The 27,262-nt window shown below is 43.7% G+C and overlaps 1 protein-coding gene across 1 annotated transcript; it reads left to right on the top strand.

Moving 5' to 3' along the window:
- The first annotated feature begins 302 nt into the window (after positions 1-302).
- Positions 303-6,293, top strand: LOC147108473 (endogenous retrovirus group 3 member 1 Env polyprotein-like). Its single transcript, XM_086005117.1, has 2 exons — positions 303-544; positions 4,220-6,293. The coding sequence occupies exon 2, from the start codon at positions 4,617-4,619 to the stop codon at positions 5,607-5,609; it is 993 nt and encodes a 330-aa protein (XP_085861243.1). The 5' UTR covers positions 303-544; positions 4,220-4,616; the 3' UTR covers positions 5,610-6,293.
- Positions 6,294-27,262: the final 20,969 nt, after the last annotated feature.

The following is a 27,262-nucleotide window of genomic DNA, read 5'->3' as shown; positions in this document are numbered from 1 at the left end:
AATCTAAAATGTATCCTGATAGAGGAACAAAGGAATGTCAATCAAACTTGTTTGTTACACTGTATAAATATGGAACGTTTACGCTCTATCATTGGAAAAGTAGCCTCACCCCTTGAGTAGAGGTGCTGATTCCCCTTGCAAGAAATTGAAATAAAAGGCCTGTCCGTCTGACGAATCCAAGTGTGTATTGAGTCATTACCCAGAGCTAAGAAGTAAGGCACTTCTACAATTTGGAGGTTCCACCGAGATGGCTTGCTGTACCAATTGGTGAGTTAACAGACGCCGAGTATGTTGCTTGGTTGGGAAAATCCCATCGGCCGAAGGTGGTGTTTTGCCACATTTTTGGGACTTTCCCTGCCAGAAGCATAGCTGCGCATAGTCTGTTTATTCCATTGGACAGTACTGCCATCGGGTAATTGACTCACAAGGTTCGGAGGTTAAACTGCCGTTGTGACTGCTTCCCCTTTCAGAAACGGAACAGAGGACCAGCCATGAGGCGCTGACGCCCCGCGAACAGGATCGTGCAGAAAAGGACTGTATAAAGGTACCAGAGAGAGAAGGTTAAGTCAGGAATTTGATTAACTAAGGAGCTAGCGATTTATTGGAAATTGAACTAGCAAGGTTCCAGCTTGCTGAGAGAGAAGGTTAAGTCAGGAATTTGATTAACTAAGGAGCTAGCGATCTATTGGAAATTGAACTAGCAATGTTCCAGCTTGCTGAGAGAGAAGGTTAAGTCAGGAATTTGATTAACTAAGGAGCTAGCGATTTATTGGAAATTGAACTAGCAAGGTTCCAGCTTGCTGAGAGAGAAGGTTAAGTCAGGAATTTGATTAACTAAGGAGCTAGCGATCTATTGGAAATTGAACTAGCAATGTTCCAGCTTGCTGAGAGAGAAGGTTAAGTCAGGAATTTGATTAACTAAGGAGCTAGCGATTTACTGGAAATTGAATTAGCAAGGTTCCAGCTTGAAGTTAGCTGGGACAAATTGAAGGCCCTTTTTGCTAAAGATTTGGCTAAAGGGAATAGGGTAAAAAAAAAGAGAGAAGAGTGGGCGGTTGTTTGAAACACAGTGTCAATGTTTAATGTTTATGAGAGTGAGTATTTAACTACTTGTTATTATCAATCAACTTTGCAGCTTTGTCCAGTAAGGCTGCATAGGTTGGGGATTTAGTAACACTTTGGTTGTTGTTTAACAAGTGTATTGTTTATTGTTTATTGTTATATGTATTAATGTTTAGTCATGTCTGATCTGTAGAGGCGTCCCACGCAGATCATAGAGTGTTACGGAATTGTTGTATGTTTTAACTAAAATATTTAAGCTGAAAAAAAAACTGCAGAAGGGGTTGGAAAAAACCCAAGCCGGGGAAGTGAGTCCCACGGCGGAATGTATTATTGAGAAAATAGTGATGTCTTTTACATGATCCACTAAGCTATTGTGGATTCAGTATTTTCCCCAGTTAGAAATACCTTCCACGAGGGTTGAGAACCCTCGAGTTTTATACGTATGTATAGTTTATTAATCTGATCTGTAGGGGCATACAACGCAGATCATGGATTGTCACGGGAGTTTAGATTGTTTTAAGTGAACCATTTAAGCTGCTAAAATGGGTGCTAGCACCAGTAAGCCACCCGAGAAAGGCACGCCAGCAGCCTTTATGTTAAAGAACTGGTCAATCATCCATTGATCACCTACCAAATTGGTCCAAATGGACTGTAAATAAGACTAGACCCTTTCCCTCAGATAGTCATTTAACATAGAAAGAATTACTTGCCTCGAGGAATGTTTAACGGACAAGAGAGAAATAGAGAACAGCCAGATAAAAAGACTGCCTCTATGTTTGTTGAGTCAGAAGAAGAAAAAAATTACCCCGAAGAAACACCTTTCTCCTCTATTATGGTAGGATAACAAGGTAACTATAGAAGGATGAATAGAGGGGAATATAGAGGAAGACGTGGTAGAATAAGAGGGTATGGACGATCTGGTAATTGTTACAATTGCGGACAACCCGGACATTGGGCAAACCAATGCCCTGCGAAAAATTGTCAGAACCAAACCTCCAATAATGGACCTCCGTTAGAGAATAAAGGTCCTAATTTCACTGTCCATAACCCTTTTTCGGACCAGTCAGGAGGTTACCCTACAAACGGACAGGGATTTAGGAGAAATAGAGATCAGAATTACTGACTGACACCAGCAGCCCCAGGCGCCACAGACCACCAAATGCCGGTTGTTTCTTTAAATTCACGCAGCGAACCTGAAGTTAAAATGCAAATAGCTGGGAGACCTATGTCATTTTAGTAGATACAGGAGCAACCTTTTCGGTGTTAGGGAAAGGATATTCTGAAGGAATGCCTATTAATGGGAAAAAGACCCCGATAGCTGGATTGGCTGGAATACTACAATGCTTGAATCAATCGACTTCCCCCACAGTAAAAGTAGAAGAATTTGAGGAAGAACACTCCTTTCTGTTATCAGGAGATGTCTCTATGAATTTATGTGGAAGAGACTTGCTGTGCAAAATGAATGCTACAATCATTTGCTCCCCATCAGGAGTAACGGTAGAAATCCAAGTAGATAAGGCATATGCGTACTCAGTAACAGAAATAAAACACCCTGTTCTTTACGCATGGGAAATTGCCGACCCAAGTTTGAGTCCCAAACTTGTCAGTCTGTTAGGAGCGTGGGGACAAGCTCCATAAAACAATACCAGGAATCCCTGAAACTAGGGAAATGGCATTCAAAATTGCACTGCACGGCCTGCTATGACAAAACAGGACAAGATTTAAAATACCTCCTAACTATTAGACTGCACAGCCCTATAAAGTTACAATTAATCCAGCTACACCATTACCCAAAAGGTCACAGTATCCATTGTCAGAGAAAGCAGAAAAAGGAATTGAGCCAGTGATGGAATCATTGTTAAAACAGGGAGTTAACGCCGGATAGAATAAAGGTTGTTTGCAACACATCGTTGCCAAAAACTAAAAGAGAAATGAAGCATTTTCTAGGAATGACTGGCTATTGTAGACAATGAATACATGAGCATGACAAATTTGGAAAATTCGCGGTTACCTGACTTCCTCGGGAACCCAGATTAAAAATGCACAAGAAGTAAAAAATCTTTTACTAGCTATTCAGAGACGTAAACAGATTGCAATTATTAAGTGCCAAGCGCACACGGGGCATTTGGACAAGGTTGTGCTTGGAAACGCTGCTGCAGATAGCGCTAAGCCAGTAGCTATATCAAGTACTGAACGACAAGTTTCAGCCTTCCCTGTTAGGGAAAAGCCAGAGATACCGCAGCCCCCGTCCTTAGATGATGTGCTGACCCATCAAGATAGGGCCAGTTCTGATGAAGTAAAGGAATGGGTTGTTAATCATTGTTTTAAAAAACACTGACGGCTTATGGGTTCATCATGACGGCCGCATGGTGGCACCCAAATCATTACTATCACCAATTGCCCGATGTGTTCATAAATTCACCCATGCGGGCAAAGGGGGGATGGCGGACTATATCCTCAAGACCTGGTATGCACCAGGAATCTCAAAGTTGGCAAAACAAATATGTGAAAATTGTACTATCTGCCAGACCATGAATGCAGGGAAAATAAAGAAGGTACAGCCCGCATCCCACCCAAACCCCATGGGCCCTTTTGTACACTTGCAAATGGATTTTATTGAACTACCTGTGTGCATGAGCTTTAAATATGTATTAGTTATTGTTGATATGTTTTCAAGATGGATTGAAGCGTTTCCTTGTAGAAAGAGTGACGCCACTACTGTTGCTAAATGTTTATTGAAGGACATTGTACCTCGCTTTGGGATACCAGCAAAACTGTCAAGTGACAACGGGTCCCATTTTACGGGAACAGTGATTAAGGAACTATGCAAAGCCTTACAGATTAACCAGCACCTCCATTGCAGTTATCATCCACAGTCGGCTGGACTAGTGGAAAGATATAACGGGATGCTGAAAAACAAGCTTGCAAAACTGTGTAAAGAAACTGGACTTAAATGGGTTGATCTGTTACCCATAGCCTTAATGACAATGCAGTCTGCTACCAACAGAACTACAGGATTGTCGCCTCACGAGATCGTCATGGGAAGACCACAAAGATTGCCCTTTTCGGCACCTTTAACAGCTAAACAAATGGACATTCATAAAATGGAGGAAGATATGTTGAGTTATTGCATTGCACTAACCAAATGCATTTCTAGTTTCCATCAACAGGTGAAGAAAGCCCAGGTCGATCCCGCTGAAGGAAAGTGCCATACTTTCGAGCCAGGAGATAACGTCTAAAAATCTTCAAGCGAAAGAATGGCCTTCAACCCAGATTTGAGGGACCCTTCCAAGTACTCCTGACCACAAACACCGCTGTAAAAGTAAAGGAGCGACCAACATGGATACATGCGTCCCATTGTAAGAAGGCATCAGTTGAAGACGATACACTGCCAAGATGAACTGGATTTGGACTCTAATAAGACTGTCCCCTTTGTTAACGATAATTGAAACTGCCATATTGATTTATCAGATCCCCTGAAGGGCAAACCATGCATAGAAGAATGTGTACTTTTAAACAGTGATTTCTTTTATATTATATGCTATAACGAGACTATGAAGGTTCAGCTTCAGGATCACACTATGCAGGTACCCCCGTATCAACCCCTGAGTCTTAGGATTAGGCAGAATAAGATAGTAGAAGAAGATAGTGGACAGAAGCTTGATAAGCTATGGGTCACATGCCCTGATACTGTATTACCAAGTGACAGAACTGCGAACGGAGGGGTTATCTGCAATGGTAATTCAAGAGGAGGACTGGCCCTGACAGTTAAGTCAATGTTTTGTGATAATCCTTTTACTCAACCCCTCGTTTCAACATCAATTACTCAGAAAAGAAAAATTAATAGGACCGCTAAGAAACAAGGAGGGAGAGGTGGAAGACTGTTAAATAAGCATAAGTATCATCATGTTAATACCTTTGTATACATGAGTTATTTGCACCAGATATGGAACAAATTTGAAGCCTATAATAACACCTATTTCATCTGTGGGCATAGAGCATACCCCTGGTTACCACAAAATTGGACTGGGTCATGTTATTTGGGATATGTAGTGCCTTATATACATCACATTTCATCTTTGGATAGCCACCCTGGGACACGAGCAAAACGAGCCATTACAGAAACTGAAAGGTTCTTTGCTATAGCATTTCCCTGGTATGGAACAGGGAAGTTAGCAAGAGAATCTATAAACATGGCAGCAGTGTTGGAACAAATAGCCAATGATACTGCTGATGCTCTTAGTGATGTAAACGCAGAAATGGTGGCTTTGCGCACTGTTGCTTTACAAAACCGCATGGCTCTGGACTATTTGTTGGCAAAAGAAGGGGGCACATGTGCAATCATAAAAACCGAATGTTGCACCTATATCCCAGATAGCTCAGAAAATATCACCAACCTGGTAAACCACATAAAGGAGGCTGTAGAGAAACTACGTCAACCTGAACCATGGTCCATGTGGGATTGGATTTCAGGATGGGGAGGAGCACTAGGAAAGCAAATTTTGGAAGCCTTAAATCGCAATTGTGATGATAATAATTTTAATTAGTTTATTGATTGGTTGTTTAAAATTATTGTGTACAAAAGTCCTTTCCTTATTAATGTCAACTCCTCCAGTACCAATGATGTCTGAATATGAGGATATTAAGGGTGAGACCTTTGATGCAGAGTTTCTTAAACTTAGCGAAATGGATTGTCCTTAGAAAGGACAAAAGGGGGGAATGAGGAAATCTACATGATACAAGGGGTTAATTTCAAGTGCTTGCTGGGTAAAAGTTTTCAGACTTGACACTGGGCAAGTGTCGATGTGTAACTAAAGCTATTGCACGTACTCGGACTACAGCCAAGAACAGATGTCTGCCCACCTAATGAGAATGTAGAAGTGAAATAATGAGTTCCTTTGATGTAACCAGTGACCTGATAACTTGTGACCGTAAGCAAAGCTAGCCTCCCAATATATGATTAAAGAGGACCTCCGGTTACACGATTCATGCCCTGTTATAGATTAATGGTTGACTTATGTGTCCAGGATCCTTCTGTCAATATGTCATTAATACCTGATGATTAATCTAAAATGTATCCTGATAGAGGAACAAAGGAATGTCAATCAAACTTGTTTGTTACACTGTATAAATATGGAACGCTTACGCTGTATCATTGGAATAGTAGCCTCACCCCTTGAGTAGAGGTGCTGATTCCCCTTGCAAGAAATTGAAATAAAAGGCCTGTCCGTCTGACAAATCCAAGTGTGTATTGAGTCATTACCCAGAGCTAAGAAGTAAGGCACTTCTACATATTCCATTACACAGTTCGATCCCATTCTGTTCTGTTCTGCTACACATTTCGATTCCACTCTGCTCTGTCCCATTACACAGTTCGATCCCACTCTGCTCTGTCCCGTTACCTAGTTCGATCCCATTCTGTTCTGTCCCATTACACAGTTCGATCCCATTCTGTTCTGTTCCGTTACACAGTTCGATCCCATTCTGTTGTGTCCATTACACAGTTCGATCCCACTCTGCTCTGTCCTGTTACAAAGTTCGATCCCATTCTGTTCTGTCCTGTTACACAGTTTGATCCCATTCTGTTCTGTCCCATTACACAGTTTGATCCCATTCTGTTCTGTCCCATTACACAGTCCGATCCCATTATGTACTGTGCAGTTTCAGAGTGCGATCCCGATTCAATTGAGTCCCATGACACAGTTCAATCCAATTCTGTTCTGTTATGTTACACAATGCGATCCCATTATGTCCTGTAAAGTTATATAGTTCAATCCCATTCTGTGCTGTCCCGTTACACAGTTTTCTCCCATAATGTACTGTCCGTTACACGGTTCGTTCACATTCTGTACAGTCCCGTTACACAGTTCGATCCCATTCTGTTGTGTCCCGTTACACAGTTCGATCCCATTATATACTGTCCAGTTGCAGAGTGTCATCCTATTCCATTCTGTCCATTTCACAGTCCGATACCATTCTCTTCTGTCCCATTACACAGTGAGATCCCATTCTGTCTGTACCGATACACAGTTCGATCCCATTCTGTTCTGTCCCGTTACACAGTTTGATCCCATAATTTACTGTCCCGTTATAAAGTTTGATCCCATTCAGTTCTGTCCCGTTACACAGTTCGATCCCATTATGTACTGTGCAGTTACAGAGTGTGATCCCATTCTGTTCTGTCCATTACACAGTTCATTCCCATTCTGTTTTATTCTGTTACACTGTTCAATTCCATTCTTTTCTGTCCTTTTACAAAATTCGATGCCATATAGTACTGGCCCTTTACGCAGTTCGATCCCATTCAGTTCTGTCCTGATACACAGTTCGATCCCATAACGTACTGTCCCGTTGCACAGTTCAATCCCATTCCGTTCTGAGCCGATACACAGTTCAATCCCACTCTGCTCTGTCCCATTACACAGTTCGATACCATTCTGTTCTGTCCCATTACACAGTTCAATCCCATTCTGTTCTGTCCCGTTACACAGTTCGATTCCATTCTGTTCTGTCCCGTTACACAGTTCGATTCCATTATGTACTGCGCAGATACAGAGTGTGATCCCATTCTGTTTTATTGTGTTACACAGTTCAATTCCATTCTGTTCTGTCCCTTTACAAAATTCGAAGCCATATCGTGCTGGCCCTTTACGCAGTTCGATCCCATTCAGTTCTGTCTTGTTACACAATTCGATCCCATAACGTACTGTCCCGTTGCACAGTTCAATCCCACTATTTACTCTCCCATTACACAGTTCAATCCCATTCTGTTCTGTCCCATTACACAGTGAGATCCCATTCTGGCTGTACCGATACACAGTTTGATCCCATTATTTACTGTCCTGTTATACAGTTCGATTCCATTCTGTTCTGTCCCGTTACACAGTTTGATCCCATAATGTACTGCCCATTACACGGTTCGATCCCATTCTGTTCTGTCCCGTTACACAGTTCGTTCTCATAATGTACTGTCCCATTACACAGTGGATCCCATTCTGTTCTGTCCCATTACACAGTCCGATCCCATTATGTACTGTGCAGTTTCACAGTGCGATCCCGATTCAATTCAGTCCCATCACACAGTTCGATTCCATTCTGTTCAGTCGCGTTACACAATGCGATCCCATTATGTCCTGTAAAGTTAAAATGTTCTATCCCATTCTGTTCTGTCCTGTTACACAGTTTGATCCCATAATTTACTGTCCCGTTATACAGTTCGATCCCATTATGTACTGTGCAGTTCCAGAGTGTGATCCCATTCTGTTCTGTCCCATTACAAAATTCGATCCCATAATGTACTGTCCGTTACACGGTTCGAAACCATTCTGTTCTGTCCCATTACACAGTTCGATCCCATTCAGTTCTCTCTTGTTACACAGTTCGATCCCATCCTATTCTGTCCCGTTACACAATTCGATCCCATCCTGTTCTGTCCCTTTACACAGTTCTATCTCATTCTGCTGTGTCCCATTACACAGTTCGATCCCATTCTGTTCTGTTCCGTTACACAGATAGATTCTATTCTGTTCTGTCCCATTACACAGTTCGATCCCGTTCTGTTCTGTCCCTTTACACAGTTCGATCCCATTCTGTCCTGTTCCGCGACACAGTTCGATCCCATTCTGTTCTGTTCCGTTACACAGTGAGATCCCATTCTGTCCTGTCCAGTTACACAGTGAGATCCCGTTCTGTTCTGTCCCGTTACACAGTTTGATCCCATAGTGTACTGTCCGTTACACAGTTCGATCCCATTCTGTTCTGTCCCGTTACACAGTTCGATCCCATTCTGTTCTGTTCCGTTACACAGTTCGATCCCATTCTGTTCTGTTCCGTTACACAGTCCGATCGCATTCTGTTCTGTCCCGTTACACAGTTCTATCCCATTCTGTTCTATCCCATTACACAGTTCGATCCCATTCTGTTCTGTTCTGCTACACAGTTCAATTCCACACTGCTCTGTCCCATTACACAGTTCGATCCCACTCTGCTCTGTCCCGTACATAGTTCAATCCCATTCTGTTCTGTCCCAATTCACAGTTCGATCCCATTCTGTTCTGTTCCGTTACACAGTTCGATCCCTTTCTGTTCTGTCCACTACACAGTTCGATCCCACTCTGCTCTCTCCTGTTACACAGTTCGATCCCATGCTGTTCTGTCCCGTTACACAGTTCGATCCCATTCTGTTCTGCTCCATTACACAGTACGATCCCATTATGTACTGTGCAGTTTCAGAGTGCGATCCCGATTCAATTGAGTCCCATTACACAGTTCGATCCCATTCTGTTCTGTTCCGTTACAAAATGCGATCCCATTATGTCCTGTAAAGTTATATAGTTCAATCCCATTCTGTGCTGTCCCGTTACACAGTTTGATCCCATAATGTACTATCCATTACACGGTTCGATCCCATTCTGTTCTGTCCCGTTACACAGTTCGATCCCATTCTGTTGTGTCCCGTTACGCAGTTCGATCCCATTATATACTGTCCAGTTGCAGAGTGTCATCCTATTACATTCTGTCCATTTCACAGTCCGATACCATTCTCTTCTGTCCCATTACACAGTGAGATCCCATTCTGTCTGTACCGATACACAGTTCGATCCCATTCTGTTCTGTCCCGTTACACAGTTCGATCCCATTATGTACTGTGCAGTTACACAGTGTGATCCCATTCTGTTCTGTCCCACTACAAAATTCGATCCCATAATATACTGTCCCTTTACACAGTTGGATCCCATTCTCTTCTGTCCCATTACACAGTCCGATCCCATTATGTACTGTGCAGTTTCAGAGTGCGATCCCGATTCAATGTAGTCCCATCACACAGTTCGATTCCATTCTGTTCAGCCACGTTACACAATGCGATCCCATTATGTCCTGTAAAGTTATATAGTTCAATCCCATTCTGTGCTGTCCCGTTACACAGTTTGGTCCCATAATGTACTGTCCGTTACACGGTTCGATCCGATTCTGTTCAGTCCCGTTACACAGTTTGATCCCGTAATGTACTGTCCGATACACGGTTCGAAACCATTCTGTTCTGTCCCGTTACACAGTTCGATCCCATTCTTTTGTGTCCTGTTACACAGTTCAATCCCATTATATGCTGTCCAGTTGCAGAGTGTGATCCTATTCCATTCCCTCCATTTCACAGTACGATACCATTCTCTTCTGTCCCATTACACAGTGAGATCCCATTCTGTGTGTACCGATACACAGTTCGATCGCATTCTGTTCTGTTCCGTTACACAGTTCGATCCCATTCAGTTCTGTCTTGTTACACAGTTCGATCCCATCCTGTTCTGTCCCGTTACACAGTTCGATCCCATCCTGTTCTGTCCCTTTACACAGTTCTATCTCATTCTGCTCTGTCCCATTACACAGTTTGATCCCATCCTGTTCTGTCCCTTTACACAGTTCTTTCTCATTCTGCTCTGTCCCATTACACAGTTCGATCCCATTCTGTTCTTTCCCATTACACAGTTCGATCCCATCCTGTTCTGTCCCTTTACACAGTTCTATCTCATTCTGCTGTTTCCCATTACACAGTTCGATCCCATTCTGTTCTGTTCCGTTACACAGGTAGATTCTATTCTGTTCTGTCCCATTACACAGTTCGATCCCATTCTGTTCTGCCCCTTTACACAGTTCAATCCCATTCTGTTCTGTTTCGCTACGCAGTTCGATCCCATTCTGTTCTGTTCTGTTACACAGTGAGATCCCATTCTGTTCTGTCCCATTACACAGTGAGATCCCGTTCTGTTCTGTCCCGTTACACAGTTTGATCCCATAATGTACTCTCCGTTACACAGTTCTATCCCATTCTGTTCTATCCCATTACACAGTTTGATCCCATTCTGTTCTGTTCTGCTACACATTTCGATTCCGCTCTGCTCTGTCCCATTACACAGTTCGATCCCACTCTGCTCTGTCCCGTTACGTAGTTCGATCCCATTCTGTCCTGACCCATTACACAGTTCGATCCCATTCTGTTCTGTTCCGTTACACAGCTCGATCCCATTCCGTTCTGTCCATTACACAGTTCGCTCCCACTCTGCTCTGTCCTGTTACACAGTTCGATCCCATTCTGTTCTGTCCTGTTACACAGTTCGATCCCATTCTGTTCTGTCCCGTTACACAGTTCGATCCCATTCTGTTCTGTCCCATTACACAGTCCGATCCCATTATGTACTGTGCAGTTTCAGAGTGCGATCCCGATTCAATTGAGTCCCATTACACAGTTCGACCCCATTCTGTTCTGTTCCGTTACACAATGCGATCCCATTATGTCCTGTAAAGCTATATAGTTCAATCCTATTCTGTGCTGTCCCGTTACACAGTTTGCTCCCGTAATGTACTCTCCGTTACACGGTTCGTTCACATTCTGTACAGTCCCGTTACACAGTTTGCTCCCGTAATGTACTCTCCGTTACACGGTTCGATCCCATTCTGTTCTGTCCCGTTACAAAGTTCGATCCCATTCTGTTGTGTCCCGTTACACAGTTCGATCCCATTATATACTGTCCAGTTGCAGAGTGTCATCCTATTCCATTTTGTCCATTTCACAGTCCGATACCATTCTCTTCTGTCCCATTACACAGTGAGATCCCATTCTGTCTCTACCGATACACAGTTAGATCCCATTCTGTTCTGTCCCGTTACACAGTTTGATCCCATAATTTACTGTCCCGTTATACAGTTTGATCCCATTCAGTTCTGTCCCGTTACTCAGTTCGATCCCATTATGTACTGTGCAGTTATACAGTGTGATCCCATTCTGTTCTGTCCATTACACAGTTCATTCCCATTCTGTTTTATTCTGTTACACAGTTCAATTCCATTCTTTTCTGTCCCTTTACAAAATTCGATGCCATATAGTACTGGCCCTTTACGCAGTTCGATCCCATTCAGTTCTGTCCTGATACACAGTTCGATCCCATAACGTACTGTCCCGTTGCACAGTTCAATCCCACTACTTACTCTCCCATTACACAGCTCAATCCCATTCCGTTCTGAGCCGATACACAGTTCAATCCCACTCTGCTCTGTCCCATTACAGAGTTCGATCCCATTCTGTTCTGTCCCATTACACAGTTCGATCCCATTCTGTTCTGTCCCGTTACACAGTTCGATCCCATTCTGTTCTGTCCCGTTACACAGTTCGATCCCATTATGTACTGTGCAGATACAGAGTGTGATCCCATTCTGTTCTATTGTGTTGCACAGTTCAATTCCATTCTGTTCTGTCCCTTTACAAAATTCGATGCCATATCGTACTGGCCCTTTACGCAGTTCGATCCCATTCAGTTCTGTCTTGTTACACAATTCGATCCCATAACGTACTGTCCCGTTGCACAGTTCAATCCCACTATTTACTCTCCCATTACACAGTTCGATCCCATTCTGTTCTGTCCCGTTACACAGTGAGATCCCATAATTTACTGTCCTGTTATAAAGTTCGATTCCATTCTGTTCTGTCCCGTTACACAGTTTGATCCCATAATGTACTGCCCATTACACGGTTCGATCCCATTCTGTTCTGTCCCGTTACACAGTTCGTTCTCATAATGTACTGTCCCATTACACAGTTTGATCCCATTCTGTTCTGACCCATTAAACAGTCCGATCCCATTATGTACTGTGCAGTTTCAGAGTGCGATCCCGATTCAATTCAGTCCCATCACACAGTTCGATTCCATTCTGTTCAGTCGCGTTACACAATGCGATCCCATTATGTCCTGTAAAGTTATAAAGTTCTATCCCATTCTGTTCCGTCCATTTACACAGTTTGATCCCATAATTTACTGTCCCGTTATACAGTTCGATCCCATTCTGTTCTGTCCCATTACACAGTTCGATCCCATTATGTACTGTCCGTTGCACGGTTCGAAACCATTCTGTTCTGTCCCGTTACACAGTTCGATCCCATTCAGTTCTGGCTTGTTACACAGTTCGATCCCATCCTATTCTGTCCCATTACACAGTTTGATCCCATCCTGTTCTGTCCCTTTACACAGTTCTATCTCATTCTGCTCTGTCCCATTACACAGTTCGATCCCATTATATTCTTTCCCGTTACACAGTTCGATCCCATCCTGTTCTGTCCCTTTACACAGTTCTATCTCATTCTGCTGTGTCCCATTACACAGTTCGCTCCCATTCTGTTCTGCTCCGTTACACAGATAGATTCTATTCTGTTCTGTCCCATTACACAGTTCGATCCCATTTTGTTCTGTCCCTTTACACAGTTCGATCCCATTCTGTTATGTTCCGCTACACAGTTCGATCCCATTCTGTTCTGTTCTGTTACACAGTGAGATCCCATTCTGTCCTGTCCCGTTACACAGTGAGATCCTGTTCTGTTCTGTCCCGTTACACAGTTCGATCGCATTCTGTTCTGTCCCGTTACACAGTTCAATCCATTCAGTTCTGTCTTGTTACACAGTTCGATCCCATCCTGTTCTGTCCCGTTACACAGTTCGATCCCATCCTGTTCTGTCCCTTTACACAGTTCTATCTCATTCTGCTCTGTCTCATTACACAGTTCGATCCCATCATGTTCTGTCCCTTTACACAGCTCTATCTCATTCTGCTGTGTCCCATTGCACAGTTCTATCTCATTCTGCTCTGTCCCATTGCACAGTTCGATCCCATCCTGTTCTGTCCCTTTACACAGTTCTATCTCATTCTGCTCTGTCCCATTACACAGTTCGATCCCATTCTGTTCTTTCCTGTTACACAGTTCGATCCCATCCTGTTCTGTCCCTTTACACAGTTCTATCTCATTCTGCTGTGTCCCATTACACAGTTCGATCCCATTCTGTTCTGTCCTGTTACACAGTTCGATCCCATTCTGTTCTGTCCCTTTACACAGTTCGATCCCATTCTGTTCTGTTCCGCTACACAGTTCGATCCCATTCTGCTCTGTTCTGTTACACAGTGAGATCCCATTCTGTTCTGTCCCGTTAAACAGTGAGATCCCGTTCTGTTCTGTCCCGTTACACAGTTTGATCCCATAATGTACTGTCCATTACACAGTTCGATCCCATTCTGTTCTGTCCCGTTACACAGTTTGATCCCATTCTGTTCTGTTCCGTTACACAGTTCGATCCCATTCTGTTCTGTCCCGTTACACAGTTCTATCCCATTCTGTTCTATCCCACTACACAGTTTGATCCCATTCTGTTCTGTTCTGCTATACATTTCGATTCCACTCTGCTCTGTCCCATTACACAGTTCGATCCCACTCTGCTCTGTCCCGTTACCTAGTTCGATCCCATTCTGTTCTGTCCCATTACACAGTTCGATCCCATTCTGTTCTGTTCCGTTGCACAGTTCGATCCCATTCTGTTCTGTCCATTACACAGTTCGATCCCACTCTGCTCTGCCCTGTTACACAGTTCGATCCTATTCTGTGCTGTCCCGTTACACAGTTTGCTCCCATAATGTACTGTCCGTTACACGGTTCGATCCGATTCTGTTCAGTCCCGTTACACAGTTTGATCCCGTAATGTACTGTCCGATACACGGTTCGAAACCATTCTGTTCTGTCCCATTACACAGTTCGATCCCATTCTTTTGTGTCCTGTTACACAGTTCAATCCCATTATATACTGTCCAGTTGCAGAGTGTGATCCTATTCCATTCCCTCCATTTCACAGTACGATACCATTCTCTTCTGTCCCATTACACAGTGAGATCCCATTCTGTGTGTACCGATACACAGTTCGATCACATTCTGTTCTGTCCCGTTACACAGTTCGATCCCATTCAGTTCTGTCTTGTTACACAGTTCGATCCCATCCTGTTCTGTCCCGTTACACAGTTCGATCCCATCCTGTTCTGTCCCTTTACACAGTTCTATCTCATTCTGCTCTGTCCCATTACACAGTTTGATCCCATCCTGTTCTGTCCCTTTACACAGTTCTTTCTCATTCTGCTCTGTCCTATTACACAGTTCGATCCCATTCTGTTCTTTCCCATTACACAGTTCGATCCCATCCTGTTCTGTCCCTTTACACAGTTCTATCTCATTCTGCTCTGTCCCATTACACTGTTCGATCCCATTCTGTTCTGTTCCGTTACACAGGTAGATTCTATTCTGTTCTGTCCCATTACACAGTTCGATCCCATTCTGTTCTGCCCCTTTACAGAGTTCGATCCCATTCTGTTCTGTTTCGCTACACAGTTCGATCCCATTCTGTTCTGTTCTGTTACACAGTGAGATCCCATTCTGTTCTGTCCCATTACACAGTGAGATCCCGTTCTGTTCTGTCCCGTTACACAGTTTGATCCCATAATGTACTCTCCATTACACAGTTCGATCCCATTCTGTTCTGTCCCTTTACACAGTTTGATCCCATTCTGTTCTGTTCCGTTACATAGTTCGATCCCATTCTGTTCTGTTCCGTTACACAGTTCGATCGCATGCTGTTCTGTCCCATTACACAGTTCTATCCCATTCTGTTCTATCCCATTACACAGTTTGATCCCATTCTGTTCTGTTCTGCTACACATTTCAATTCCACTCTGCTCTGTCCCATTACACAGTTCGATCCCACTCTGCTCTGTCCCGTTACCTAGTTCGATCCCATTCTGTCCTGTCCCATTACACAGTTCGATCCCATTCTGCTCTGTCCCGTTACACAGTTCGATCCCATTCCGTTCTGTCCATTACACAGTTCGATCCCACTCTGCTCTGTCCTGTTACACAGTTCGATCCCATTCTGTTCTGTCCTGTTACACAGTTCGATCCCATTCTGTTCTGTCCCGTTACACAGTTCGATCCCATTCTGTTCTGTCCCATTACACAGTCTGATCCCATTATGTACTGTAAAGCTATATAGTTCAATCCCATTCTGTGCTGTCCCGTTACACAGTTTGCTCCCGTAATGTACTCTCCGTTACACGGTTCGTTCACATTCTGTACAGTCCCGTTACACAGTTTGATCCCATAATGTACTATCCATTACACGGTTCGATCCCATTCTGTTCTGTCCCGTTACACAGTTCGATCCCATTCTGTTGTGTCCCGTTACACAGTTCGATCCCATTATATACTGTCCAGTTGCAGAGTGTCATCCTATTCCATTTTGTCCATTTCACAGTCCGATACCATTCTCTTCTGTCCCATTACACAGTGAGATCCCATTCTGTCTGTACCGATACACAGTTAGATCCCATTCTGTTCTGTCCCGTTACACAGTTTGATCCCATAATTTACTGTCCCGTTATACAGTTTGATCCCATTCAGTTCTGTCCCGTTACTCAGTTCGATCCCATTATGTACTGTGCAGTTATACAGTGTGATCCCATTCTGTTCTGTCCATTACACAGTTCATTCCCATTCTGTTTTATTCTGTTACACAGTTCAATTCCATTCTTTTCTGTCCATTTACAAAATTCGATGCCATATAGTACTGGCCCTTTACGCAGTTTGATCCCATTCAGTTCTGTCCTGATACACAGTTCGATCCCATAACGTACTGTCCTGTTGCACAGTTCAATCCCACTACTTACTCTCCCATTACACAGTTCAATCCCATTCTGTTCTGAGCCGATACACAGTTCAATCCCACTCTGCTCTGTCCCATTACAGAGTTCGATCCCATTCTGTTCTGTCCCATTACACAGTTCGATCCCATTCTGTTCTGTCCCGTTACACAGTTCGATCCCATTCTGTTCTGTCCCGTTACACAGTTCGATCCCATTCTGCTCTGTCCCATTACACAGTTCGATCCCATCCTGTTCTGTCCCTTTACACAGTTCTATCTCATTCTGCTCTGTCCCATTACACAGTTCGATCCCATTCTGTTCTTTCCCGTTACACAGTTCGATCCCATCCTGTTCTGTCCCTTTACACAGTTCTATCTCATTCTGCTGTGTCCCATTACACAGTTCGATCCCATTTTGTTCTGTCCTGTTACACAGTTCGATCCCATTCTGTTCTGTCCCTTTACACATTTTGATCCCATTCTGTTCTGTTCCGCTACACAGTTCGATCCCATTCTGCTCTGTTCTGTTACACAGTGAGATCCCATTCTGTTCTGTCCCGTTAAACAGTGAGATTCCGTTCTGTTCTGTCCCGTTACACAGTTTGATCCCATAATGTACTGTCCATTACACAGTTCGATCCCATTCTGTTCTGTCCCGTTACACAGTTTGGTCCCATTCTGTTCTGTTCCGTTACACAGTTCGATCCCATTCTGTTCTGTCCCGTTACACAGTTCTATCCCATTCTGTTCTATCCCACTACACAGTTCGATCCCATTCTGTTCTGTTCTGCTACACATTTCGATTCCACTCTGCTCTGTCCCATTATACAGTTCGATCCCACTCTGCTCTGTCCTGTTACACAGTTCGATCCCATTCTGTTCTGTCCTGTTACACAGTTCGATCCCATTCTGTTCTGTCCCGTTACACAGTTCGATCCCATTCTGTGTTGTCCAATTACACAGTCCGGTCCCATTATGTACTGTGCAGTTTCAGAGTGCGATCCCGATTCAATCGAGTCCCATTACACAGTTCGATCCCATTCTGTTCTGTTCTGTTACACAATGCGATCCCATTATGCCCTGTAAAGTTATATAGTTCAATCCCATTCTGTGCTGTCCCGTTACACAGTTTGCTCCCATAATGTACTGTCCGTTACACGGTTCGTTCACATTCTGTACAGTCCCGTTACACAGTTTGATCCCATAATGTACTATCCATTACACGGTTCGATCCCATTCTGTTCTGTCCCGTTACACAGTTCGATCCCATTCTGTTGTGTCCCGTTACACAGTTCGATCCCATTATATACTGTCCAGTTGCAGAGTGTCATCCTATTCCATTCTGTCCATTTCACAGTCCGATACCGTTCACTTCTGTCCCATTACACAGTGAGATCCCATTCTGTCTGTACCGATATACAGTTCGATCCCATTCTGTTCTGTCCCATTGCACAGTTTGATCCCATAATTTACTGTCCCGTTATACAGTTTGATCCCATTCAGTTCTGTCCCGTTACACAGTTCGATCCCATTATGTACTGTGCAGTTACAGAGTGTGATCCCATTCTGTTCTGTCCATTACACAGTTAAGTCCCATTCTGTTTTATTCTGTTACACAGTTCAATTCCATTCTTTTCTGTCCCTTTACAAAATTCGATGCCATATAGTACTGGCCCTTTACGCAGTTCGATCCCATTCAGCTCTGTCCTGATACACAATTCGATCCCATAACGTACTGTCCCGTTGCACAGTTCAATCCCACTATTTACTCTCCCATTACACAGTTCAATCCCATTCTGTTCTGTCCCATTACACAGTGAGATCCCATTCTGGCTGTACCGATACACAGTTTGATCCCATTATTTACTGTCCTGCGATACAGTTCGATTCCATTCTGTTCTGTCCCGTTACACAGTTTGATCCCATAATGTACTGCCCATTACACGGTTCGATCCCATTCTGTTCTGTCCTGTTACACAGTTCGTTCTCATAATGTACTGCCCCAATACACAGTTTGATCCCATTCTGTTCTGTCCCATTACACAGTCCGATCCCATTATGTACTGTGCAGTTTCAGAGTGCGATCCCGATTCAATTCAGTCCCATCACACAGTTCGATTCCATTCTGTTCAGTCGCGTTGCACAATGCGATCCCATTATGTCCTGTAAAGTTAAAAAGTTCTATCCCATTCTGTTCTGTCCTGTTACACAGTTTGATCCCATAATTTACTGTCCCGTTATACAGTTCGATCCCATTCTGTTCTGTCCCGTTACACAGTTCGATCCCATTATGTACTGTGCAGTTGCAGAGTGTGATCCCATTCTGTTCTGTCCCATTACAAAATTCGATCCCATAATGTACTGTCCGTTACACGGTTCGAAACCATTCTGTTCTGTCCTGTTACACAGTTCGATCCCATTCAGTTCTGTCTTGATACACAGTTCGATCCCATCCTATTCTGTCCCGTTACACAGTTCGATCCCATCCTGTTCTGTCCCTTTACACAGTTCTATCTCATTCTGCTCTGTCCCATTACACAGTTCGATCCCATTCTGTTCTGTTCCGTTACACAGATACATTCTATTCTGTTCTGTCCCATTACACAGTTCGATCCCATTTTGTTCTGTCCCTTTACACAGTTCGATCCCATTCTGTTCTGTTCTGCTACACAGTTCGATCCCATTCTGTTCTGTTCTGTTACACAGTGAGATCCCATTCTGTCCTGTCCCGTTACACAGTGAGATCCCGTTCTGTTCTGTCCCGTTACACAGTTTGATCCCATAATGTACTGTCCGTTACACAGTTTGATCCCATTCTGTTCTGTCCCGTTACACAGTCCGATCCCATTCTGTTCTGTTCCGTTACACAGTTCGATCCCATTCTGTTCTGTTCCATTACACAGTTCGATCACATTCTGTTCTGTCCTGTTACACAGTTCTATCCCATTCTGTTCTATCCCATTACACAGTTCGATCCCATTCTGTTCTGTTCTGCGACACAGTTCGATTCCACTCTGCTCTGTCCCATTACACAGTTCGATGCCACTCTGCTCTGTCCCGTACATAGTTCAATCCCATTCTGTTCTGTCCCAATTCACAGTTCGATCTCATTCTGTTCTGTTCCGTTACACAGTTCGATCCCATTCTGTTCTGTCCATTACACAGTTCGATCCCACTCTGCTCTGTCCTGTTACACAGTTCGATCCCATTCTGTTCTGTCCTGTTACACAGTTCGATCCCATTCTGTTCTGTCCCGTTACACAGTTCGATCCCATTCTGTTCTGTCCCATTAAACAGTCCGATCCCATTATGTACTGTGCAGTTTCAGAATGCGATCCCGATTCAATTGAGTCCCATTACACAGTTCGATCCCATTCTGTTCTGTTCCGTTACACAATGCGATCCCATTATGTCCTGTAAAGTTATATAGTTCAATCCCATTCTGTGCTGTCCCGTTACACAGTTTGCTCCCATAATGTACTGTCCGTTACACGGTCTGATCCCATTCTGTACTGTCCTGTTACACAGTTTAATCCCATAATGTACTACCCATTACACGGTTCGATCCCATTCTGTTCTGTCCCGTTACACAGTTCGATCCCATTCTGTTGTGTCCCATTACACAGTTCGATCCCATTATATACTGTCCAGTTGCAGAGTTTCATCCTATTCCATTCTGCCCATTTCACAGTCCGATACCATTCTCTTCTGTCCCATTACACAGTGAGATCCCATTCTGTCTGTACCGATACACAGTTCGATCCCATTCTGTTCTGTCCCGTTACACAGTTCGATCCCATTATGTACTCTGCAGTTACAGAGTGTGATCCCATTCTGTTCTGTCCCACTACAAAATTCGATCCCATAATATACTGTCCCTTTACACAGTTCGATCCCATTCTCTTCTGTCCCATTACACAGCCCGATCCCATTATGTACTGTGTAGTTTCAGAGTGCGATCCCGATTCAATGTAGTCTCATCACAGAGTTCGATTCCATTCTGTTCAGCCACGTTACACAATGCGATCCCATTATGTCCTGTAAAGTTATATAGTTCAATCCAATTCTGTGCTGTCCCGTTACACAGTTTGCTCCCATAATGTACTGTCCGTTACACGGTTCGATCCGATTCTGTTCAGTCCCGTTACACAGTTTGATCCCATAATGTACTGTCCAATACACGGTTCGAAACCATTCTGTTCTGTCCCGTTACACAGTTCGATCCCATTCTTTTGTGTCCTGTTACACTGTTCAATCACATTATATACTGTCCAGTTACAGAGTGTGATCCTATTCCATTCTCTCCATTTCACAGTCCGATACCATTCTCTTCTGTCCCATTACACAGTGAGATCCCATTCTGTGTGTACCGATACACAGTTCGATCGCATTCTGTTCTGTCCCGTTACACAGTTCGATCCCATTCAGTTCTGTCTTGTTACACAGTTCGATCCCATCCTGTTCTGTCCCATTACACAGTTTGATCCCATCCTGTTCTGTCCCTTGACACAGTTCTATCTCATTCTGCTCTGTCCCATTACACAGTTCGATCCCATTCTGTTCTTTCCCGTTACACAGTTCGATCCCATCCTGTTCTGTCCCTTTACACAGTTCTATCTCATTCTGCTCTGTCCCATTACACAGTTCGATCCCATCCTGTTCTGTCCCTTTACACAGTTCGACCCCATTCTGTACTGTTCCGCTACACAGTTCGATCCCATTCTGTTCTGTTCTGTTACACAGTGAGATCCCATTCTGTTCTGTCCCGTTACACAGTGAGATCCCGTTCTGTTCTGTCCTGTTACACAGTTTGATCCCATAATGTACTGTCCGTTACACAGTTCGATCCCTTTCTGTTCTGTCCCGTTACACAGTTTGATCCCATTCTGTTCTGTCCCGTTGCACAGTTCTATCCCATTCTGTTCTATCCCATTACACAGTTCGATCCCATTCTGTTCTGTTCTGCTACACATTTCGATTCCACTCTGCTCTGTCCCATTACACAGTTCGATCCCACTCTGCTCTGTCCCGTTAGCTAGTTCGATCCCATTCTGTTCTGTCCCATTACACAGTTCGATCCCATTCTGTTCTGTTCTGTTACACAGTTCGATCCCATTCTGTTCTGGCCATTACACAGTTCGATCCCACACTGCTCTGTCCTGTTACACAGTTCGATCCCATTCTGTTCTGTCCTGTTACACAGTTCGATCCCATTCTGTTCTGTCCCGTTACACAGTTCGATCCCATTCTGTCCTGTCCAATTACACAGTCCGATCCCATTATGTACTGTGCAGTTTCAGAGTGCGATCCTGATTCAATTGAGTCCCATACACAGTTCGATCCCATTCTGTTCTGTTCCGTTACACAATGCGATCCCTTTATGTCCTGTAAAGTTATATAGTTCAATCCCATTCTGTGCTGTCCCGTTACACAGTTTACTCCCATAATGTACTGTCCGTTACACGGTTCGTTCACATTCTGTACAGTCCCGTTACACAGTTTGATCCCATAATGTACTATCCATTACACGGTTCGATCCCATTCTGTTCTGTCCCGTTACACAGTTCGATCCCATTCTGTTGTGTCCCGTTACACAGTTCGATCCCATTATATACTGTCCAGTTGCAGAGTGTCATCCTATTCCATTCCGTCCATTTCACAGTCCGATACCATTCTCTTCTGTCCCATTTACACAGTGAGATCCCATTCTGTCTGTACCGACACACAGTTCGATCCCATTCTGTTCTGTCCCGTTACACAGTTTGATCTCATAATTTACTGTCCCGTTATGCAGTTTGATCCCATTCAGTTCTGTCCCGTTACACAGTTCGATCCCATTATGTACTGAGCAGTTACAGATTGTGATCCCATTCTGTTCTGTCCATTACACAGTTAATTCCCATTCTGTTTTATTCTGTTACACAGTTCAATTCCATTCTTTTCTGTCCCTTTACAAAATTCGATGCCATATAGTACTGGCCCTTTACGCAGTTCGATCCCATTCAGTTCTGTCCTGATACACAGTTCGATCCCATAACGTACTGTCCCGTTACACAGTTCAATCCCACTATTTACTCTCCCATTGCACAGTTCAATTCCATTCTGTTCTGAGCCGATACACAGTTCAATCCCACTCTGCTCTGTCCCATTACACAGTTGGATCCCATTCTGTTCTGTCCCATTACACAGTTCGATCCCATTCTGTTCTGTCCCGTTACACAGTTCGATCCCATTCTGTTCTGTCCCGTTACACAGTTCGATCCCATTATGTACTGTGCAGATACAGAGTGTGATCCCATTCTAGTTTATTGTTTTACACAGTTCAATTCCATTCTGTTCTGTCCCTTTACAAAATTCGATGCCATATCGTACTGGCCCTTTACGCAGTTCGATCCCATTCAGTTCTGTCTTGTTACACAATTCGATCCCATAACGTACTGTCCCGTTGCACAGTTCAATCCCACTATTTACTCTCCCATTACACAGTTCAATCCCGTTCTGTTCTGTCCCATTACACAGTGAGATCCCATTCTGGCTGTACCGATACACAGTTTGATCCCATAATTTACTGTCCTCTTATTCAGTTCGATTCCATTCTGTTCTGTCCCGTTACACAGTTTGATCCCATAATGTACTGCCCATTACACGGTTCGATCCCATTCTGTTCTGTCCCGTTACACAGTTCGTTCTCATAATGTACTGCCCCATTACACAGTTTGATCCCATTCTGTTCTGTCCCATTACACAGTCCGATCCCATTATGTACTGTGCAGCTTCAGAGTGCGATCCCGATTCAATTCAGTCCCATCACACAGCTCGATTCCATTCTGTTCAGTCGCGTTACACAATGCGATCCCATTATGTCCTGTAAAGTTAAAAAGTTCTATCCCATTCTGTTCTGTCCTGTTACACAGTTCGATCCCATTATGTACTGTCCGTTACACGGTTCGAAACCATTCTGTTCTGTCCCGTTACACAGTTCGATCCCATTCAGTTCTGTCTTGTTACACAGTTCGATCCCATCCTATTCTGTCCCGTTACACAGTTCGATCCCATCCTGTTCTGTCCCTTTACACAGTTCTATCTCATTCTGCTCTGTCCAATTACACAGTTCGATCCCATTCTGTTCTGTCCCTTTACACAGTTCGATCCCATTCTGTTCTGTTCCGCTACACAGTTCGATCCCATTCTGTTCTGTTCCGTTACACAGTGAGATCCCATTCTGTCCTGTCCCGTTACACAGTGAGGTCCCATTCTGTTCTGTCCCGTTACACAGTTTGATCCCATAATGTACTGTCCGTTACACAGTTCGATCCCATTCTGTTCTGTCCCGTTACACAGTTTGATCCCATTCTGTTCTGTCCCGTTACACAGTTTGATCCCATTCTGTTCTGTCCCATTACACAGTCCGATCCCATTATGTACTGTGCAGTTTCAGAGTGCGATCCCGATTCAATTGAGTCCCATTACACAGTTTGATCCCATTCTGTTCTGTTCCGTTACACAATGCGATCCCATTATGTCCTGCAAAGTTATATAGTTCAATCCGATTCTGTGCTGTCCCGTTATACAGTTTGCTCCCATAATGTACTGTCCGTTACACGGTTCGATCCCATTCTGTACTGTCCTGTTACACAGTTTGATCCCATAATGTACTATCCATTACACGGTTCGATCCCATTCTGTTCTGTCGCGTTACAGAGTTCGATCCCATTCTGTTGTGTCCCGTTACACAGTTCGATCCCATTATATACTGTCCAGTTGCAGAGTGTCAGCCTATTCCATTCTGTCCATTTCACAGTCCGATACCATTCTCTTCTGTCCCATTACACAGTGAGATCCCATTCTGTCTGTACCGATACACAGTTCGATCCCATTCTGTTCTGTCCCGTTACACAGTTTGATCCCATAATTTACTGTCCCGTTATACAGTTTGATCCCATTCAGTTCTGTCCCGTTACACAGTTCGATCCCATTATGTACTGTGCAGTTACAGAGTGTGATCCCATTCTGTTCTGTTCTTTACACAGTTCATTCCCATTCTGTTTTATTCTGTTACACAGTTTAATTCCATTCTTTTCTGTCCCTTTACAAAATTCGATGCCATATAGTACATGGCCCTTTACGCAGTTCGATCCCATTCAGTTCTGTCCTGATGCACAGTTCGATCCCATAACGTACTATCCCGTTGCACAGTTCGATCCCATCCTGCTCTGTCCCTTTACACAGTTCTATCTCATTCTGCTCTGTCCCATTACACATTTCGATCCCGTTCTGTTCTGTCCCATTACACAGTTCGATCCCGTCCTGTTCTGTCCCTTTACACAGTTCTATCTCCTTCTGCTGTGTCCCGTTACACAGCTCGATCCCATTCTGTTCTGTCCCGTTACACAGTTCGATCCCATTCTGTTCTGTCCCTCTACACAGTTCGATCCCATTATGTACTGTGCAGTTACAGAGTGTGATCCCATTCTGTTCTGTCCATTACACAGTTAATTCCCATTCTGTTTTATTCTGTTACACAGTTCAATTCCAATCTTTTCTGTCCCTTTACAAAATTCGATGCCATATAGTACTGGCCCTTTACGCAGTTCGATCCCATTCAGTTCTGTCCTGATACACAGTTCGATCCCATAACGTACTGTCCCGTTGCACAGTTCAATCCCACTATTTACTCTCCCATTGCACAGTTCAATCCCATTCTGTTCTGAGCCGATACACAGTTCAATCCCACTCTGCTCTGTCCCATTACACAGTTCGATCCCATTCTGTTCTGTCCCATTACACAGTTCGATCCCATTCTGTTCTGTCCCGTTACACAGTTCGATCCCATTCTGTTCTGTCCCGTTACACAGTGAGATCCCATTCTGTCTGTACAGATACACAGTTCGATCCCATTCTAATCTGTCCCGTTACACAGTTCGATCCCATAATTTACTGTCCCTTTACACAGTTCTATCTCATTCTGCTCTGTCCCATTACACAGTTCGATCCCATCCTGTTCTGTCCCATTACACAGTCCGATCCTATTATGTACTGTGCAGTTTCAGAGTGCGATCCCGATTCAATTCAGTTCCATCACACAGTTCGATCCCATTCTGTTCTTTCACATACAGAGTGTGATCCCATTCTGGTTTATTGTGTTACACAGTTCAATTCCATTCTGTTCTGTCCCTTTACAAAATTCGATGCTATATCGTACTGGCCCTTTACGCAGTTCGATCCCATTCAGTTCAGTCTTGTAACACAATTCGATTCCATAACGTACTGTCCCGTTGCACAGTTTAATCCCACTATTTACTCTCCCATTACACAGTTCAAACCCATCCTGTTCTGTCCCGTTACACATTTCAATCCCATTCTGTTCTGTCCCATTACACAGTGAGATCCCATTCTGGCTGTACCGATACACAGTTTGATCCCATAATTTACTGTCCTGTTATACAGTTCGATTCCATTCTGTTCTGTCCCGTTACACAGTTTGATCCCATAATGTACTGCCCACTACACGGTTCGATCCCATTCTGTTCTGTCCCGTTACACAGTTCGTTCTCATAATGTACTGTCCCATTACACAGTTTGATCCCATTCTGTTCTGTCCCATTACACAGTCCGATCCCATTATGTACTGTGCAGTTACAGAGTGTGATCCCATTCTGTTCTGTCCATTACACAGTTCATTCCCATTCTGTTTTATCCTGTTACACAGTTCAATTCCATTCTTTTCTGTCCCTTTACAAAATTCGATGCCATATAGTACTGGCCCTTTACGCAGTTCGATCCCATTCAGTTCTGTCCTGATACACAGTTCGATCCCATAACGTACTGTCCCGTTGCACAGTTCAATCCCACTATTTACTCTCCCATTACACAGTTCAATTCCATTCTGTTCTGAGCCGATACACAGTTCAATCCCACTCTGCTCTGTCCCATTACACAGTTCGATCCCATTCTGTTCTGTCCCATTACACAGTTCGATCCCATTCTGTTCTGTCCCGTTACACAGTTCGATCCCATTCTGTTCTGTCCCGTTACACAGTGAGATCCCATTCTCTCTGTACAGATACACAGTTCGATCCCATTCTAATCTGTCCCGTTACACAGTTCGATCCCATAATTTACTGTCCCTTTACACAGTTCTATCTCATTCTGCTCTGTCCCATTACACAGTTCGATCCCATAATGTACTGTCCCTTTACACAGTTCGATCCCATCCTGTTCTGTCCCATTACACAGTCCGATCCCATTATGTACTGTGCAGTTTCAGAGTGCGATCCCGATTCAATTCAGTCCCATCACACAGTTTGATCCCATTTTGTTCAGTCCCGTTACACAATTCGATCCCATTATGTCCTGTAAATTTATATAGTTCAATCCCATTCTGGTCTGTCCCATTACACAGTTTGATCCAATAATGTACTGTCTGTTACACGGCTCGATCCCATTTTGTTCTGTCCCGTTAGACAGTTCGATCCCATTCTCTTCTGTCTCGGTCCACAGTTCGATCCCATTCTGTTCTTTCACATTACATAGTTCGTACCAATTCTGTTCTTTCCTGTTAAACATCGCTATCCCTGTATGTACTGTCCACTTACAGAGGGCAATCCCATTTTGTTCTGTCCTGTTACACAGTTTGATCCCATTATATACTGTCCAGTTGCAGAGTGTGATCCTATTCCATTCTGTCCATTACACAGTCTGATACC

Source organism: Somniosus microcephalus, chromosome 13 (genome assembly GCF_052327205.1).
Source record: "Somniosus microcephalus isolate GS21.2 chromosome 13, FLI_Smic_1.0, whole genome shotgun sequence".
In the NCBI taxonomy this organism is placed as follows: Eukaryota; Metazoa; Chordata; class Chondrichthyes; order Squaliformes; family Somniosidae; genus Somniosus; species Somniosus microcephalus.
Note: the sequence above shows the minus strand (reverse complement) of the source record. Positions and strands in the feature narration are given on the sequence as shown.